Here is a 21,426-nt window from a genome sequence, read left to right on the forward strand (position 1 = left end):
GAAAAAATAAATAAAAACAAACTATAGAAATATTTCTACTAGTGTTATATTCTGTAGAGACTGAAGACATATTTTGCAGAAAGAGAGAATTACCCTAATGCTATCTTAAAAAAATTAAAAAATATATGCTTAGACCTTGCTTTCCTCGTAATGAATTTTTATGGATGAGTTATGAACCTTTAAAAATGCAATTGCAATGCAAGTGCAGACATGCCACTATAATTCTACCCACAGCTTCTTATGTGGGGAATGACTGCCTTTGATAACCACTTTATTAAGTTTTACAGCATATGCCTGTGCTATGTGAAGCAGAGAATTATATTTTCATTTCCTCCTAAAAGAAAATGAAAAAAATGCTTTCATTTGCTTCAATACTTACTTTTCCCCATAAAACCTTTCAAAGAATTTTTCTTTCCAAGGTTCAGTTTTCTTTTCTTTTTCAATCTCTTGTCTGATGCGTAGCTGCATTTCTGGAGTAAATTCTCCTAAAAAACAAATACTAACATATTGAATAAAAGTTGTCAAGGTTTAGTGTAATATAGGTTCATTATAAATTACAGATACACATATGAGACACAGCTCTTGCAATCACCCAACAATCCAAAATTAAAATGATGAAAAGCAAAAGTGAGCTTGACCTAGAAAGATTTCATTTAGCATATAACTTCAGTATTTACAAGGTATATTGGAGGGACTTAGTCACACACATTTATGTTTCCAAGTCTGACAGTGATGAAAATGCTTTTTGCATTTTTTTGTAACTGTCAAAATAAGCTGCCACAGCAGGTTGCAAAATTCAAAATGGAATCAGCAATTTTTTATTGCTGAATTGCTGCTGTATTACATTTTCCATTCTAGAAGTATTTCTCCACCATAGAAGCAAAGGCATCCTTCATAAAAATAATTAATATCCAGTAAATATGAGAACAAGTGGAGTTACCTTCTGCCAATCGTTGTTTCCACCCTTGTGCTGCATATGCAAAGAATTCATTATTTAGAGCGGAACTACTGAGGCGCAAAACTCCGTCACTTCCCATCTACAAAATAAACCGATGGTAGCAGAAGATACTGTCAGAAATAGCTTCAACTATGATCACTTAAGAACAAAGTTTCARTTAAGGGAAATAGGGAGGGACAGGCAATGGGAATAACAAAGGAAATCAACTACTAGTACTAAAACAGYATTTTCATTATAGTCGTTACTGTAAATGCAAGTGGCCTAACCCAGCATCAATGTACTCTTCAACAGTAATCAGTCATCAGTATTACTTGACTGATGCATTTTAATCACAGCTCTCTATTTTGAGACTAATAWGTCTAGAGCTGTTGTACACAATCTAAAATCAAGATCATTACTGTACTTATGTGTCTGCCTCGAATGCAGTACAAAACAAATTAATTAAATATAATGAAGATAGTAACTTTCCTGTGTTTCTCAATGCTAAATAAATCTCGCACTCATATTAGCTAATATACTGTACCGGCAGCAAAATTGATGACAAGTAACCTTAACAAAATATCTAGTGTAACCTCAGCACTAAAGCAGAGTCCAACTATACRCATAATTTTATAGGTATCAACAATGAAAACTGTGAAAAATATTACAAACAATAATTATCTTTACCTTCTGCATCTGTCAAACAGCCAAAAATATGACACTATTAAAAGTCTCACAGTATTTTCTGCAATTACTTTTTAAAGCAATCTAAGTATCTAAGGATACTTACTTTCAGTTTATACGTGTATATCCAACTATTTAAGGAATGTATTACTAACTGGCAAAAGTAACTGAATAAAACAAATTAGCAGCGAGTATCATCACTATAGTTACAWATAAAGAAAGAATAAAAACAAGTGAATAAAGAGACAAAGACAGGAAACARCAAGAGTAGGAGTTAATGTTGCCAGGACAAAAACTAACTCTCACTATGGTTCATTTTATACTTTTTGAGCTAAGTAAGAAATAAATGTTAAATAACATATTTTGTAAATCTGGTGGTACAAAATACCACATTTTTTAGCATATTAGCACACATTTTAGTTATGTCATATTCCCTATTGGAACCTGTTTCAAACCAAGAGGCAGAAAGAAGCAGATGTGTCAGAAACATTTAATGATATTTATTCCCAGCATTCTCACTGAGCTCTAGATTTCACTGATAATATTGGCTCTACTTTCAGAACAGTCTTAGCTAATTTTCTCTTTGCCTAGCTGATGTCCTGTTCCAAAAGAAGTGCATCTGTGAGTAGAACAAAAAGGTACAGAGTACTGAAAAGAGAAACACAGTGATAAACATGGTCTCTGAAAGACAGGTAATGCTAAAGCATTTGATTTCAGCAAGGAAACAGTAGGTGCATGCCAGGACAGTACCCGRGTGCCTCAGCTGCATATGAACCTACAGTACCGCCTTGATTTCCTGCTACATGGCATTGCTTTGCCAACAACTCACAAGACTTTAATAAAGAGTATGGTGGATAAATAAYGCTTCTACGCTTCCATGATATGCGCTGTACAACACATGCATATTAATTACAGATAGGCTATGACTAATGCTGAAACTGGAGATGAAAACTGGAAATAAACAGTGAAACTTGCAGGAGCAAGAAAAAAACGGAGAATCAGTGACGTGACAGAGAGAGAAAATAAAGAATATGCACTTATTGTATAAAGTACATTGTATAAATGAATTTTGTGTTGAAAAACTTAAGTTCTAGAATTAGTAAAGTGAGATTTTTAGACGCTGGTTCCTTTTAGACCTGAACAAACTAGTAGCTAGCAAATGGCACTTGCACATCTTACCAGAAAGGTAAGATGAAAGATTATAAAGAATAGAGTCACAGCTACATGATTCTTTGTTCCCCAAACAAATACTGAGCCATCCTCAATTTCAACATCAGAGGAGAAGAAACAGTAATGCCCATTCATGTCAACACGTTTTACTCCAGATTTTGGTAAAGCTAAGATTTCACTCCAGATCTTGAGAGGGTCTTGCAAGGAGGAGTAATACACACATGACATTGTTATTATTTTTGTATTTAATGTTTAACTCCAGGCTATCCGCAAAAGGCATTGTCTTCTCYAATCCTTTTGCTCAACTGGTGACACACAAGACAGCCACGTTGTTAGTCAGATCAACAGTTCTCATAGGAAAGTAATCATTTGCAGACACTAATTTTCTGTTAAAACAGCAAGATGATCCAACTGATTGTAAGGCGATACAATCATTGGATCTCATGCAAAGTCAGAATGCACAGCAAGACATGGAAAGAGAATACCACCTTTCAGCAGCAATCCACTTTGAGACTGCATTAAATGTTTTATGAAACTGCAGTCAAAGTGTGATTGAGCTATTTCAYTAGGCTGCATAAATCAAAACCACTATGAAGACTGCCAAGTGAGATTAGCATGTGAATATAGGAAGAACAGTATTAGCTTTGGTGTGGCCATGTTGTTGTAAGGTTATGAGAAAAGCAAGGTGTAAAGAGAGCTACTGCRTATTTTATTATTTTGGTTGATAAACCTGGAAAAAATTCCAAGCCTTTGGGTAAATAATTTTTRTAAGGTGTGAAAAAGAAACTGCAAACTCCAAACCAAATGCTAGAAAGAGGTTCAACCAAATTCATATGTTAAGTAGATCCAAGAATTATGCTCCTAGGCTTTAACGGTCAAGATTCTTTTAAAATYTGTATCCTCTTTCTTATTTCTTTATTACTTAAGCAAATTTTTCCTAACTTGAGAGAAAAGGATAGCTAGTAATTTCAGGACAAAAAGCAGATGTTAGCAGGGACGTAAGCAAAAGGTTATTGGAGAAGTGGCTGCTGACTTCGTGATTGTCATTACCTTGGTGATCTGACAGTAGACAAGCTTTACTGAGAGCTATGCTCATGGGGCACAGAACACACTGGAGCTTTAAGTAAAAATATAGCCGGAAAATATAGCCAAAAATGAGACAGAAAAGTATGTAATAATTCAGAAGAGGAAAGATGCTGATTAATTAGAGGAGAAGCCATCAGTGATCTATTTTAACGTGATCTAAAAAAAATCATTTCAGGCTGACAAAACAGTATGGAGGTGTGGATGGATACACCACCACTAACTAGACTTGGTATACATAATCCAAGGTAAGAAATACCAAATAAGCTCAAAACATTCAAAAGAATTCTAGTCAAATGCAATAGGACCAAACTTTAAAATCCACCAAAATAGGAAAAATYCTTAGAATCCTTCAAGCAGAAATAACTTGCTAAATTAATGCACACCAAGCAGCACCACTTCTGGAATAAAAATGCAAGAAATAGAAGTTGGCCTGCCTCTATGACTCTGCCACATCTGCTCAGAAATTTGAGATCAGAGAAAATCTGTAATGGGAATGGAAGAGGAAGAATGTATTCATTCAGTCAAAGCTCAGAGAGAAAAGGAGGATGGCAAAAAAGCAAAAGAAACTCATGATGAAGAGGTAAAGTAAATGAGAAAAAAATTCAAAATGTTATAAGGAAGAAAGAAATACTAAGCAGAAAGCAGATCTACTACCACATAAGAAAATGGCCAAATGAAACTAACAAGAAATTCAATCTTTTAGCTATTTTTGATTCCTTTGAAGATTTCTGGGGGAAAAGGGGAGAGGAAGGGGAATGACAAGTGTGACCAGTCACAAAACTAGCAAATTCTTATATAATTATTTAAAGAAGCTAAAATAATGGGAACAGTGGAAAAACTCACAATATAACGAATGCATAACTTTTGTTAATGAAACAAATAGAATATTAGAATAATTTTTAATTTTCTTGAACCTTAAGAGGGTTCCTAAATTTTGGAACAACTTGTTTAAGTAATGGGGGGGTGGGGAGCAGACAGGAAGAAGCTACAGATTTTAAAAGAATCTTGACCATTAAAGCCTGGGAGCATTATTCTTGGATCTTCCATAATAAAGGGATCAAAAATGATATAAACAAACTAAAAATAAGTATAGTTTTCAAAACTGGATACTGAATCCATCTGAATATAAAACAACACTTAYTAATTTTAGCATATATGGGACTGAGTGACAGAAAAAGAATGAATAACAGTCACTTTCCATATCCATCTCAGTGAACATGSAATACTACTATTAAACTACTTCAGCTCAGGATTAAGAGGAGGAACAATCTAAACTTTATTTCAGAAAAATAAACCGAAAAGAATCAGATCATTAAGGAGAAAGCAAGTCTTTTTATACCTTCTTCCACCACAAATATTACTGATCTTCATAAGAGTCTAATAGAAACAACGATGACACTAACAGAAACATTTTTGTACTTTTCTCAGTACACTGTCACGTGAAATCAGACCAAAATTTTTACAGTTCTGYTGAACTTGGAAGAACCAAGAGATCTTTTTCTTACAATATTAGCTAATAGATGCTCTACTGAAATCTTCTTATTTCACTCAGAGAATGTATTTTTACCTAAGTCAAAAAGCTTAAGTGGGAATTAAAATTTTTGAAGGCAAATTCTCTATTTACTTCTCTGTCCATTGACCATAGAGATAGCGCAATTAATCACTAGATCTAAATTAGAATTTGAATAAACATGCCAATATAGCAGATYTTCAAATAAACATTAATTTTTATGGTCTTTAAAAAATGCTGTCCAACAGAGACAGTGTGTTAATGAGCTGAAACAGCAAACATTTCTTGAAAAGTTTAYGTTTTATTCTGTTAGGCTCTGAATTTCTGTTTTTCAGATTTTTTACAATGGTAGAATTATTTATGTTCTACCATTTAATTAATACTTTTATGCAGAATTCACAATGGCTGTCAAAAGTTCCTTTTACTGAAAGCAAACTAAAAACACCCAAATAAAACTTATCTGTCAAAACRCAACATCTGTTTGCATAACTGAACACTAAAAAATCAAATATTGTTGCTAAGCTGACAGGCACTTTTTCTACCAACAACTATTTAATTCTTTCACTCCAAGTTCCACTGCAAAACCGCTTGTGCAAAAAGGCAGGGATTATTTGTGTAGCTCTACCTGAAGATGCATACTGGTGTTTCAGCAGGGATACAGCAAATACCACACAGGTGTATGTTGGTAGGTAAAGCAGAACACGGCTGCTATGTTGGAAGGCAAGGAACTGGCAAATCTATTACTTCTCTCCCTCTTCTAAGTGATTCAAAATTATTCCTGTGTATTTATAAAACTACATGTGATTCACTATATATAGTTCTTGCACGTAYTTCTTATCTGAGATCTTATGTGTGTGACTATCACGCCATTTGACCATAGTATTTCACAATACAGACACACACACACAGACACATACAAGTGAAGATGCACCTAAATTAAGAGTCTGTATCAGTCTTGTAATTATACACACTTTACAAACTGCTGCTAAGCTGCTGTGCTTTTATATTTATCCTGGGGGTAAAAAAACAGTTCTATAATTCACAGTATTTCCCTGAGATATTTAAAAGGAATTATGTGCCAAAGATGGAAGTTGTGAGAAAATACATTGTAACAGCTCTCATCCTTTGCATTACGGAGATTCCCAAATGTTAAAATTGAACAGATTAGCAGTGTTTGTATCATACACATGAAAAAATTATATGTTCTTTATCTGTAGAGAGACACCATTGTCATTTTGTAACATGGAACTACTCTCTAGTACTGGACACCTGCATTAAATGACCTGCCATGAATGTATGACGCAAATATCAAACACCGAAGCTGTGGCAATCTCAGTGGCTGACTTTTTGAACATGTTATGATCTCCTTTCTTTCAGTTACAGAGTAGAGACACAGAACCATACAGAACTGGCTCTCCAGCAAAAAACTCTATACAAGGCACTCACAGTAGCTTCTCTCACACTAAAATCTCAGTTCRGGGCAGGAAGCAGTCAGCACATGTGTTATACTGAAATGGGACAAAGAGTTAAACCAACTACATTCTGGATGTAACATTTTACAGGGAAGCACTTTTGAGACCACTAGACAACATGTCAGGCCTGGCTTATTTTACTCTTGATGATCATGTAGCAGAAGTTCACAGGTGATAGGAGACAGTATCTGTATTTTCCCAAAATAACTTCTAATACAAGAAAGAATGCTCTGCAAGAAACAACTGAGAGTTCAAGTACACAGATATAAACACTTAAGTTAGGTGCTTTGCATCACCAATCTGGAAGAGCTCCTCTGCCTCCAGTAATAGCAAAGGAAGCCTAATGGAGATCAGACTCCTAATTAGCTCCTCTAAATTAGCTACCTATGCTAGTAGGGTGAACCTCCACCACCACAAAACCTAAATCCAAAACCAACATCAACAGAAATGTTTGTAATGTACCAGATTCTCTGTTGCTCCACACAGTCCACAGTGGATTAACAATTGCTACTGAATTTGGTAAAAAGGGATAGTAAGTTAGAAGACTGTTGCAAAACGTCTCACGTCTCWACATGAACAAGCTTCCATCAGTTACACATCCCCTGAACGCAGATACTGTCAACCTGGTGAGTACCAAAGAACACACATATGTTAATGACTAATTTTTGTGCCTTTCTAACACAGCCATTACATTGGGTAGGCTAACCATGTCCATCCAAATTCATATGTTTGTTGCTGCCATACATTTCCAGCACTTCCTGCAGGTCATCGTGAAGTCTGATGTATTAACAGCTCCTTCACGACACAATACCTTTGCTGKGAAAACCCTCAAAGATCTCACAATTCATTAAGACCGTGCTTGGTTGTTTATGTTGTGACAGCAGTGAACTGCCATCTCTTTTGAAGTCTCTACTGTTTAAAATAACAGGCTGCCTATTCAGATTACTTATTCTCCCAAGTACAGATGTAAACAATCACTATTTATAGCCATCAACCATCTTAATAGAAACACTGGCTTTAGGGTTGAGATTTTTCCAAGGCTGGCTGAAGAAGTATGTGCAATGGAAAACTCAAAGCACAACTCCTCAGTTTGATCCAACTCACACTCAAGGACCCAGGTGAAAATGGCAAATACCTGTATACACCATCCAAACTGGACCACTCTAAAATGCAAACAGTGGCTTCAGGTCACTAATGAAAGTGCTTTKGGGATTCTTTTTAAGGTGAATAGAAGGAGTGCCTACTAGCAATCATAATGAAAAGCTATACTTTACAAACCATTATTCAGCAATAAAGATCTCATTAGCTCATTAACATTTCTATTTATGATCTCTACAACAYAGTGCCAAAGGCATACAAGCCTAGGCCCTGCTGCTCTACACAAATTTAACTTAAAAAGGTGCAGAGGGTGGCAATGTTTCTGATTGTAATGCATTTTGAGATTAAAAGAACTAATGTAGAGATGTCTAGATGTGGCCTAGGTTTCTAATCTCCCACTACTGTCAGTTAATGGAGTCAAGAGGACTATTCAGCCAATCGGTCAGTAGGCACCTACTTAAAGTGAGCCAAATAGCTCTGCAGGCACTGTTGTCCATGTATTGACTAGATCTGCATTGTGTATAATGGAAGTTTAGACACTTAGCACACCTGTAGACATCAAAATTTAAGTACCTAAATCTGGAGATGAATCCCATCCTCCTCTGTCTCAAAGAGATCAGAAACTGGACAGAGGGCTATGAAGACGATCAGAGGGCTGGAGCAYCTGCCCTATGAGGAACGGCTGCAAGAGCTGGGCCTCTTCAGCCTGGGGAAGAGAAGACTGAAGGGGGATCTTATCAATGTGTATAAGTATCTGAAGGGAGGGTGCCAAGGGGATGGGGACAAACTCTTTTCAGTTATCCCATGTGACAGGACAAGAGGCAACGGGCAGAAATTGAACGACAGGAAGTTCTACCTGAATATGAGAGGGAATTTCTTCCCTGTGAGAGTGACAAAGCACTGGASCAGGTTGCTCAAAGAAGTTGTGGAGTCTCCTTCTCTGGAGATCTTCAAGGCCCGCCTGGATGCAACCCTGYCTAACATGCATGCTCTAGTTGACCCTGCTTGAGCAAGGAGGTTGGACTAGATGATCTCCAGAGGTCCCTTCCAACCTTACTGATTCTATCATTCTACGAAAACTAAAAAGATGTAATCCATTAAAGTAACAGAAAAATGTAACAACAAAAGCACTGATCAAATTAGTCGTGTTAGTGCTTCTAAAACACAACATAAAAGACAATGTAATGCATTTCTAAAGGCCATTTATCTTGCCATTAACTACTGGAAGCTTAAAAAGACACCCTGTGTGATACACAGCAGAACAAGACAACTGCTCTGCAGATACATTTGGGCAAAACGTTTCATGGATAAGCAGTCACAAACATGTTCCTGAGCCCTAAAGTAGCAGGGGATAAATTCTTATGTCTGTTACACCGGACATGAAGACCATATTCCTATTCCTTTTGAGATAGTATGTATAAAATAAGCTAAAGCAAATTTTAGATAGATAGTCTCAGGCACCATTAATGAGTTTACATGTACAGATGCATGTTTTGTGAGTTTGAAAATCAGATGTAACAGCACAATGCACCCAAATACATAGTCAGAGAATATAAAACTCTCTACTTGGTAGTCTCTCTCTTAATATGATGTTCATATATAGAGAAAAGTAATGTCAAAATCAGAACCTGTTGGGGCAAAAGAGAGGAACTAATCTCAAGAATAGAGGAAGAAATGTCAGGGCTCCAGTCACCTCCAAATGGAATTCCCAAGGGGAAATGAAGGGGAATGAGGACAACAGAAGGACCATCTGTGGACCCCCACTAATATCCTGGAAGGTATGATGCCTGCAAATCTATCCACTCCACTGATTATTAAACTCRTATATCCATCTTCCTTTGCTCTACAGATACAACCAGAAATGACAGTGAGTGGATCAGAAATGACAAGGAGGCTGTAGGAATTATCATGGAGTCTGGGACTTGCTGGTGTTTTTATCAGCAGTGTCAGACATGGGTTGGTAATGAACTTGTGGTTGAATAGGTGAGATGGCAGAATAGCTTTGACATCTTCATTATGGGATGATGTCCCAAGAAGAAGATATTAAGATATAGCAACAGGTAAGGAAAGATGGAAAAAAGCCATCATATAGGAAAGAAACATGCTCTAAAGACAGACTTGAAAATTCCTCCAAAATCTTTATGCCATATTTATATRCATGGCCTAATAGTAGGGGCTAATCATAAAGGACTAATGAAGCCCAGTAGTGAGGTGCACTCTAAACCAAATCAATAGAGTTTATTGCCAAAAAAAACCCAGAACTATTAGGTATAGAATATAGTTCTGTGGATCACTGCCAAAACTAAGTTTATTTATAAAAGGAGAGGTTAAAGAAGGGGCCAACATGATGACAGTGGTACATTTATCTCAGCCTTTGATGGCTGAACATTAATGCAAGAACTACAAATGGTACGTAGGAGGACTTGGAAGATTTAGTTGACAATCAACATTTTGGCTTAATTGGCAAAATGGAGATGTGATAATTCATATGACTGATAGTAATATAAAAGACTAAAGTTTGTTTGGGAAAAAAGAAAAGAATGACAACCACAGAAAAAAAAAAGTAGGCATACTTCCATAAATGCCGAATTAGTTGTGAAAATCCGCTACAAATTCTGTACAAGTGAAAAAGAAGTTAAAAGAAACCTTATAGTTCCTTACAAAATATTGACCATACTAACTGCAAAGTATCCTGCTAAGGAATAATGCGGATTGTACAATCAGATCAGACTGTCTTAAATATGAGCTCACTGTTGATCTCATGGCATGCAAGAAATGGAAATGAGGTCAATTTACTAAGCAGGAACACACAGAAGAACATGGCATAAAGGGCCAAAATTAGATGCAGTTGGCAAGGGACATGAAGCTCTGGAAGAAATAATTCTATAAGTACATTAGTGGTAAGAAGATGATGAAAGAAAAAGTTAGTCCACTGGTTGACAAAGAGAAAAAACTTCAGAGGGATATGTAGACAAAGCCGATATTCATAATGCCTTTTTTCGCACCCATCCTCACTGAAAATCTGTTGGACTGAGGTGCTTAATACAATTAATACCATCAGCAAAAGGTAAGCTGTCATCCTCGAATAAACAAGGAGTTGAGTAAACGTTATTTAAGTGTATTCAAATCAGATAGCCTTGATGGACCTAAGCCTGTTAAATGCCCAATGATTACTCTATTTCAGAACTGATAAAAGTCACATTTCAGAAGGCATGGAGCACTGAGGAGAGTGGGACAGCTGTAAAAATATAGGATATACACACACAAACATATACATATATGTAAAAATGTACGTCTCACCTATCTATCACTTGTTTCTTAAAGACTAAGCCAGCCTCAGAACAACTCTGTTGTTTATAGATATGCATCCAATCTTTTTGAGAACCTAAGATGTTCATATCAAGCTGGCAGATGCATCCCAGAATCTACAGTGCACTCTTCTGAAGAAGCAGTCAGGTACTAGACTACATATCATAGCCCATTCTCAACYGGCACTAGATGCCTATGTTTAAAGTCTTGCTTGCTCCCCCTAGCTTTTTATTCTGGAGAATATATGCAATGATTAAAGAACATAAAATTGCACTATACACAACTGCCTGGAAGATAACAAGAAGCTGAGCAACAGCCAACACAGATTTGTCAAGAACAAATCACGTCAAATCATGTCAGCTTCTTTCTGACAGCATAAAAGGCCTTGTGCTACAAGAGAAACAACAAAAGTTTTAACAATACTGTTCTACGTGACATTTTCTTAAGCAAGCTGAGATATATAGACTTGATGAAATTCTAATTAGGTGGCAGCAACTGGAAACAATTGGGTTAAGTAGGACAACTCAATAGAGCCAGATGCAAAGTTCCAGATGTGGGAAGAAATGATTTATTAAATAAATACAAAATGGATCTCCAAAATGGGACTGACTGGCTAGGTAACACTTCTGTAGAAAAGGATTTGTGGGTTATGAATATGGGGGCTGATCGCAAACTGAAAATAAGTATATCAAGTTGCCGTTGTTTACATCAGCATTAAAAAGAAAATCAAAAGTGCTCTCACACTTAATTTTCTTCTGATCAATTGTCAGCCTCTTTTTTTAAAGAAAAGTACTTAGACAATACTTGTATTCTATCCTAAAGCCCTCCATATCCTCTTAGGTTTTAAGTAAGCTTCCARCCAAGTCACTGTATGCAATCTAATCTATCTGGCCAACTGACTGACCACAGGTACTGATTCACCGCTGAAGCAACCAGCCATCTGGACAGTATGATTTTCAGCAATAATGTGATTTGGTAAAATAATGACTTAGCTTTGCCTGTACACTACTCAAACCATGGATTGCACTTAGTTCCTAAACATCTTAAGTGGATGTTATTCATGGAGTATTGCACCTTCTCAGCACCATCTCCCAGCTCTGCTTATTTCACACTTTTGTTCTCTGGACCCATCTTTCTCAAACATACACCGTTTGTAACAGCCATCACACTTATTCTTCATGATGGCTGGAAAGAAATCATATATTCCATSAACAACTCCTTTGCTAGTAGTTGATAGCAGAGGTATATCAAAAGCCAAGCAAGATACTTCTACTCTTGAGGCCGAGTGAACCATCCCTGTAGAACAGACTTGTCATGAAGTCTAACAGTCAAAGACTACCACTTGGAAATACATTATATATCTCCAGTGTGGCTGTAAAAAGTACTATTAGAAGACCATATGCTTTGTCCATACCAATGYTTTCTAGAAAAACTTGCTACTATCACAAAATGTATGAGGTGCTAACAAAGGAAACAGAACTTAATATTGTTTATATTTGCTCTTGTCAGTCTCTGGATTGTTTAATTTCTGACTTACACACTCTTCAGAAACCTCTAACAAGATCTGCTTCCACTTCTCTAAGCTGGAAAACAGTGATTCTCCTGCTCAATACTTTGGCTAATGATCTGGGAACTAACTGTGTCAAGTTCTCCATAGCTAAAGATCTCCCTGTCAAATAATAGTTGATAGCAATAAAACTTAACTTGTATCCATCTGAAAAATACTTAAAAAAAATCTTGCATGTATTTCTTGTATGCAAATCACTGAGAAAGTTTTTTATTTCCAGAAGATATTGCCTCACTGTTCAAGCATGCCATTACCTCTCTAAAAGTCATTTTTCCACGTATACAACTCCAATTCAAAGAGATGTGATAAATGGAACCAAACTAAAACGATGTTGTAACAGTTGGCAAGTCTATAATAGAGAATGGGTGTGAATGTGCCTGGGGAAGGAAAGGAAAAGCAGCTGTAGTTGTCACAGAAAATCTGTAAGTTCTGTTAAACAATGGCTGTATTTGTAATAAAATGACAGTTTTTCTGCTACACAACTCAATGTTAAGCAAAGAAACTCTATTTTTCAGTAGTCGCTAATATAGCAGTGGTACCATATGGTGGCAAMGATACTAGATAAAATGAAAGGTTCAACTGACCCTTGAAAAATCGCAAGGAAGCGATGATGTAAAGAAAGCTGCAAAAGATCCCATAATGGCCAATTTCAAGGAAAGCTGACAAAGCAGAAGTTTTCTATTTCTATTTAACTTAGCTGGCATATGCCTGAAAAGGGGGATTTTTACTTCTCATAAATATTTTAGCCCATTTAATGCAACTGCAGCTACTACTCATATATATGCTTCAACCATTTTCTATTTATAGCTGATAAACTCTGCMAACAATCAATGCTTACTTTTAGCATGCAAAAGATTTCCATGGGTTAGTTGTCTATTGAATGAAATACAGCACTTGATTGTAATTAAATCTGTTGTTCTTCACATTTAATTTGGTTCAGGTAGAATAAAAACCGAAATCCAATATATTTTCTTAAAAAAAAAAAAAAAAAACTTTTATGGCTGACATAATTTTTACTGCCCTTCTCTGGATCCTTTCCCTAGCCATACTGGCCATACTCAGTATTCAAGATGATGACATAACACTATTTATTTAACGAAAAGGTATTTTCTCTTTTTAATGCAGCCTCTTTGTTGCTGTTGCTTAACTGTTCATTGAACAGGTGTTTCCATTGTGCTGTCCATAATCATGACCGTATTGTCTTTTCAAAGCTAATTTAGAAACTATCAGTAGAATAAACCAGATCATTATATTCAGCATAAAACAATAAATGTGTTCCTGCACTAAATCCCCACTATCACCATTAAGGTTAAAAGTCTAGTTTAGAACGCCGCATCACAGAACTCAGGATTGGGTTACCTCTCAATTTGTGGGTAAACATACTGTCAGAGAAACRTACAGAAAGACAGAAATCAGGAGTCCACGAGAAGTACCTGCAGATTTGATAGTTAATTCAATAATTGTGTTTTACTCAGAAGTGGCAAGGAGAACACTTTGGACATCCAGGAAAAGGAAATATATGGGGATTCGTAAGTGGCCCCACTGGGTCCCCTAAAAAACTATGTAAGGGAGGCCAATAGGAAAGTTGAGGACAGCAAAATGAAAACATCTCAAATGGAAGCTGCCATGCAGTGAACAGCAAAATAAAACACTAGACTCCATAAATTCTTGGATAAGTATCTGTACAAGGTTTTTTTAAGGAATTAAGAATTCTGTGAATTCTTTACAGAAACATAAATTTAGGTAGAGAAGAACCTCAAGAAGTTCARCAAAGGGAAGTGCAAGGTCCTGCATCTAGGGAGAAATAACCCCAYGCACCAGTATAGGTTGGGGGTTGACCTGCTTTGGGGAAAGCAGCTCTGCAGAAAAGTACCTGGGAGTTCTGGTGGACAAGTTAACCATGAGCCAGCAATGTGCCCTTGTAGCCAAGAGGCCAATGGTATCCTGGGGTGCATTAAGAGGASTGTTGCCAGGAGGTGGAGGGAGGTGATCCTGCCCCTCTATTCAGCCCTGGTGAGGCCACATCTGGAGTACTGTACCCAGTTCTGGGCTCTCCAGGACAAGAGACATGATCTACTGGAGACAGTCCAGCATAGGGCAATGAAGATGATTAGGGGACTGGAGGAAAGGCTGCAAGAGTTGGGCCTGTTTAGCATAGAGAAGAGAGGACTGAGAGGGGATCTTACCAAAGTCTACAAATATCTTAAGAGAGAGTGACAAAAGGATGGGGCCGGACTCTTTTCAGCGGTGCCAAGTGACAGGACAAGAGGGTTGCCTTTGAGGGCACAAAGTGAAACACAGGAGTATTCTCCACCTCGATATAAGGAAGAACTACTTTATTGTGAGAGTGACAAAGCACTGGACCAGGTTGCCCAGAGAGGTGGAGCCTCCTTCTCTGGAGATATTCAAAACCTGCCTGGACRCGATCCTGTCTAACATGCTCTAGGTGACCTGCTTGAGCAAAGGGGTTGGACTAGATGATCTCCGGAGGTCCCTTCCAGCCTCCACCATCCTGTGATTCTGTGATAAAGAGAAAGTACATCTGCAAATTATTTTATTGAAGGAGGAAAAAACAAAAAAAGAGATAGGAGCCTATTATCTTAAAGTACAAATTTTTCAGTCATCTCCAAAACAAGAAAGAAGTACATTCAAAGGAGGAACTTGGCAGTACACTTTATCTAGGGGTAAAAATCAGAAGCCAAGTCACAAAATGAGATATACAAACAAAGAAAAACAAAAGCAGTAAGAAATCATCTTAAATAATGTTAAACGGTTAGTTCATTATTGAACAGAAAAAAATAATGACTGATGGATTATGCAGAGGAGTTTGACATTTGCAATGCTTTTTTTTTGCACTAATCTTCATTAAGTGGGTCACTTGTGATTAGGCAGCTATTGCAATTCATAAAAATGGAAAAGGGAAAGATTTCATCTTCAAATAAGGAATGAACTACCTAGAAAGCATGAGCATGAGTCAGGTATTTTAAAATATCAAAAATCTCTCACAAACTTCACTGTAGAGCTCCTAGARAATTACTTGAACCAGTCCCAAAACTGTGAAAACCTGTGGAGAATTGATAAGAGACTGGGAAATCTRGAGCAAGACAAACACAGCATGTTAGGGGAAGGGRAAAAAAAAAGAAAAGAAAAAAGGASCCACCCATTCACAAACACACAGGGCTCAGATTTCAAATCCCGAAAAAAAAGGGCAATAATGGAACAAAAAATCCAGAAGATAACAAAGAAATTAGCACCTCTTCTCTGACAGGACTAAGGATAGAGAATAAGCTGTAGCTATACAGAATCATGAATAGAAGCATGTAGTTGTAGGACATTAATCCCAGACCATGACCAGAGGTCATCTAATCTTCAAAGCCAGTCCAGTTACAGTAGATTTCTCAGGGCCTTGTCTACTTGAGTTCTGAAAAGAATGGAGCTTCCACAGCCTTTTCCAGCACTTAATGGCTCTGTGACAGTATTATCCTGATACTAAATTAGAATTTCCCAAGTTTTAGCTTGTGTCCATAGTCTCTCATGCTATCACTGCATGCCTCCAAGAGGAAGTTGTTCTAGGGGCAGAGAGATAGTGTAGTGGTTATTGCATCTGCTTTGCATGCTGAAGGTCCTGGGTTCAAGCCCCACTGAAACCAGCAGCAGGAAATCTTTGGGAGGTTGGACTAGATGATCTCCAGAGGTCCCTTCTAGCCTTACTGATTCTGTGAATGCATCTCACAGATGTGTTGAGATGCTGACCATATTCAAGAGCATTTTGGGGGCAGGTTTAGCTCAGTTGGTTAGAGTGTGCTGCCGCTAATGCCAAGGTTGTGGGTTCAATCCTCGTACGGGCTATGCTGAGGCTTGGACTAGATGACCTCCAGAGGTCCCTTCCAACCTTTCCATTCTAYGACTCTATGTTCTCTACAGAAGCTTGGTCTTCTCTACACCTTCCCATTAGCTAGCTGTGGACTGCCATAAGATCTGCGCTGAGCCTTCTCCTCTTCAGTGTGAATAAATTTAGCTCTCCCAACCTCTCCTGTGCTGTACCCTCCTAAACATCCTTGTAGGCYTCCACTGGACTTGCTTCAATATGTCAGCGTCCTTCTTGACAGACAGGGTCTCACAAGTACTGAACAGAGGGACATAATCACTTTCCTTCACCTGCTGGCTACATTCTTTTTAACACAGCCCACAGCCCAGCCACCTTTGCTGCCAGGGTACACCGCTGGCTCATGCTCAGCTTGCTGCCTACCCAGAATTCCAAGTCCTTTTCAGCAGAGCTGCTCCCCAGATAACCAGCTCCTAGCCAGTATAGTTGCAAGGGGTTCTTCTTTCCCAGGTGCACAACTCTGCACTTGCCGTTGCATTTCATAAGGGTTCCTGCTGGCACATTCCTCTAACTTGTTTAGTGCCTGCTAAATAGTAGCTCTGCTATCTACCCTATTTACTGGTCCCCCAATTTGATTTCATATACAAATCTGAAAAGAGTATACTACACTGTATCCTCCAGGTCACTGATAAAGATATTAAACAAGACAGGTTCCACTGTATTCCTGATACTCCTGCAGTACTTCACTTACTACAGTATCCAGGCAGAATATGACCTATAAACCACTACACTCTGAGCCCAGTCATCCAACCACTTTTTACCCATCTGGTTGCCCACCCATTCAGACTGTAATGTCCTAACTTAGAGAGGAGAATACTAYGGGAAACATATTGTACCAAAAGCCTTGCTAAAGTTGAGTTAAGTTATATCTGTTGCTCTCACCTTATCCATAAATCTAGTCATTTTATCAYAGAAGACACGATTTACCCTTGGTCAATCCATGCTGACTATTCCCAATCACCTTATTTTCCTTCACACATCTAGAAATGTGTTCCAAGAGGACTTGCTCTATGATTTTTCCAGGGACCAAAGTGAGGCCGACCAGCTTGTAGTTCCTCAGACTGTTCTTTTGGCCTTTTTTTGAAGGTGGGTGCAATGTTTTCTTTCTACAGTCATTGGGGACCTTCCCTGATCTCCATGACCTTTTTAAGATGTTATAGAACAGCCTTCCAAAGGCACTGGAAAATTCTCTCAGCACCTTTGGAAATAGCCCATTGAGCTGGACCTCTATGTGTCAAGATCTCACAAATAATGCCTACTCAGTCCTCACCTACTGCTGGTAGTTCTCCTTGAATCCTTTCACAAAGCTTGGAAGCCTGGGAGACCTTTCTGGTGAAGACTGAAGCAAAAAAGGCACAAAGTATGCTRGTCTTATCTGTGCCCACTGTCTCTAAATCAGCCACTGCATTCAGCAACGGCTCCAAATTTTCCTTGTTTAGCCTATTAGCACAAACGTAGCAGTAGCTTTCATGCTCCCCTTGACTCCCCTAACTCTCAACTTCATTGGATGTTTGGCTTTCCTATTATCCCTATATGCTGAGGTAATGTTTCTAAAATCCTCCTTTGGAGCCCATTCCAAATTCCACCTCCAKCTACTTTTTTGCACTGGACCCTGTTCATGTGTCACATGTTTAGCCAAGGTGGTCTCCTGAAACATATACCTGTTTTCCTAAGTATCGGGATGGGCCCTTCTTGTACTTAGAGGATGATATTCTTAAAGAACAGCCAGCTTTCCTGAGCTCTTTTGCCCTCCAGAGCTGCCTCCAACGRGATACCACCTACTGGATCCCTTAATAAGCCAAAGTCAGCTCACCTTAAGACCAGAGTATGTACTCACTTTCCTCATTCCCTTCACTCCCCTCAGAATCTTGAACTMCACTATTTCATAGCCAAGGTTAGCAAGACTGTTGGTTATCACAAGTCCAATCAATTCTTCCATCTCAGTAAATAGCAGATCCAGCTGTGCATCACCCCCAGTTGGTCCATCCATTACCAGTCTCAAGAAGTTATTCCTGACACTCTCCAGAAATCTCCCTGTTTGCATCCCACCATGCTGTCCTTCCAGCAGATACAACAGAGGTTAAAGTTCCCCATAAGAACCAGGACTTCCTCAAATTGTTTAAAAGAGACTCTGTCCATTTCCTCATCCTGATCAGGTGGTCTGTAACAAATTCTCACAATSTCACCAATGTCAAAGGCCTCTCCTCTGATCCTGACCCACAACCTCTCAGTGAGACTGTTCTCTACCCCAGAGAAGAGCTCCATACATATAAGCTGCTACTTCCCATAAAAGGCAACCCTCCCACCCCGTTTGTCTTTCCTGTCCATCTTTCCTGAAGAAAGGTAAACCTTCAAYGATAGTTTAATAAATACGAAGAAAGCAAAGAGAAATAGGTGGAAAGAAAAGCAGAGTATAGTAGATGAGGGAAAAAAAAGGGTGGGGAAGAATAGTAAAGAAGTTTAAAATCACCAAGTTTAGTACAAAACACATATTTCAGATCTTGAGGACACAGATGGTAAGAATGTGAGAGAAGTAATGCAGTTGGAGCTGCAGTGCATTTTTAAAACCAGTTAGGACTTGCCAAAAACACAGAGACAAAAGGATAGCAACTGCTTCTTTGCCTGAAGATAAAGAACATTTAGAGACTCATCTCAAACACAAAAATACATGTACACATTTACACACAGTACTGTAACTTTGAAGAAAAAGCTCTCCTTTCTAAAACAGTTTCCATGTATTTAAAGATGATGACAATGAAAGAGGTTCTGAGTTTAAAGTAGGAAAATGGGAGTATAAGAAAATTGCTTCTGAGAAGATGCAGCTGATGAGGACCTGCGATATAAAACAGACTGTACTAAAGCTCAGAGGTAAAAGAATGATAAGACAGAAATGTCCACACAAAGGGATACAGTAATACACGCATCTGATTTACGGACTGCTCTCAGAATTATTTTGCCCACAAATTCAGCCACCTCAACTTTGYACTTAAGGTAGCTAACAAGGGAAAATACCTATTTAAATTATGTCTCTCAGCAATTTCGGTGTAAAAAAACTTACTGCTATTGTTCACTCAGTACAATCGCTATTCTGCAGCTCTCATCTTCTAGCAATACAGTATAACCTGACCCAGAATATGGCTATCTTTAATTTAGTCCTGATTTAATCGATCCATACAAATAAAATCTACTACTGCCAGAATATTTGCTTCAGAGAGGAAGAGAAGAAAAGGAAGAAGAATCTTTAAAGAAAGAAACAAAGACTTTTTCCTTCTCCCCAAAAGCAGGAAATATGCCGAGTAAGACTGAAGAAYTGCAAACATATGTTTTCAAAATGAAATGTGACTTGTTAACTTAGACCTTGTCTAAATCAAGAAGACAAGTGGGATGGCTATATTCATTCCAATACACTGTAGTGTCAACAACAGTAATAGAATCCAATCTTTTTGAGCTGAGATGCAAAAAATTAAATGAAAAATTTAAAGAATAAAAAACCTGCCAAAATGGAAATGTAAAGCAAAAAAACAAATAAAATATAACAAAACCCAGAAAGTTCAGCAAACAATATCTTCCAATTGCATTCAAGTTAGAGAAATTGCAATTAAAATTTGTTTTTCTATTGCATTCATCACACAAGTACCAAACCAAAGCATGTCAGAACACGTAACAAACTACAAATAAAGCTATAAAAGCCAAAGGAAAAAAAATTGAATAGAGAAACATCTATAGGTTGTGATCAAGGCAAGCATGTATGAAACTTTGTTAGAAAAAGAGGTTGGTGATTTTGTGACAGTAAAATTTATTAAATTGTCCAGCAATGCTCACAAGTTGGGGAAGGTACAGAAAGACAAATGTAAGCCAGAGTCTATTAACTTACCTTCTGATAAAACAAAATGTATATGTCTTTGACCGTGAGAAACAGGAGGTGAGGGGATGTTACAGGTAATCATCTAAAATTAGTCAGTTATTTGTGATGAGTGGCAGAAATGAAAATATTGTGTCCTATCCCTTTTCTCTAGCCATTTGAAAGCATTGCCTTCCTAAACAAAAAATGACGGTATGCCTTAAGAAAAAACATGCTAAAGAAACTTCGAGCTCAGGAAATTCCAAGACAAAGAAGAGTCATCTTCTGAAATAAATGGGTTAAAAACCTACTAATTTTCCCCCCTTTTCTTTAATCAAGTCCGAAGTATTAAAAGATACCATGCAAATGCCATGTTTGACAATTTTCTACTAATCTTATTATTTCATTCCATATTTATGATACATAAGGAGTTAGAGTGATAACAACAGAGAGAAAAAGAGAGAGAGACAAGAGAACAAGGGATGGATAGATCACTTCAGCTTGCTCACTTTTCCCATCACCTGCATCCAACATCATATGTTTAAGTCCTGGGCTATCTTTTAGTTCTGAATTCTAGGAATATTCTGTCCTCTATTTAATTCCAGTGCAGCCCTGCACTGGTGACACTGGAGGCACTGCAGACCAGGTCTTACCACTTAATTATTACTACTTTACTAGCAAGGAACAATTGAAACACTATACCTTACTGTACTGCCACACATCCTTAATAGACACACAATTTGAAGAATGCCAATCCCTTGTGTCCATATACGTTACTATTATGGCCCACATATTAGTTATACTCTCATAACACACTTCTTAGCACAGAGTCTTTTAAAAGTGCATTTGTACAAGTACTTTCCCAC

At 37.7% G+C, this 21,426-nt stretch overlaps 1 protein-coding gene across 2 annotated transcripts in view; it reads right to left on the reverse strand.

The window, feature by feature from the left end:
- ASXL3 (ASXL transcriptional regulator 3) overlaps positions 1 to 21,426 on the reverse strand; it is a 73,017-nt gene that overhangs the window by 15,852 nt on the left and 35,739 nt on the right. For both annotated transcript variants that reach the window (XM_085316282.1, XM_085316283.1), the window contains 2 exons: positions 941 to 1,037; positions 380 to 485 (listed from right to left, as the gene is read on the reverse strand). In XM_085316282.1, coding sequence (XP_085172408.1) covers positions 380 to 485; positions 941 to 1,037 — 203 coding nt within the window. The remainder of the gene's footprint in view (positions 1 to 379; positions 486 to 940; positions 1,038 to 21,426) is intronic.

Source organism: Rhea americana, unplaced genomic scaffold (assembly GCF_003343005.1).
Source record: "Rhea americana isolate MKP2758 unplaced genomic scaffold, rheAme1 scaffold_46, whole genome shotgun sequence".
NCBI classification, from domain to species: domain Eukaryota; kingdom Metazoa; phylum Chordata; class Aves; order Rheiformes; family Rheidae; genus Rhea; species Rhea americana.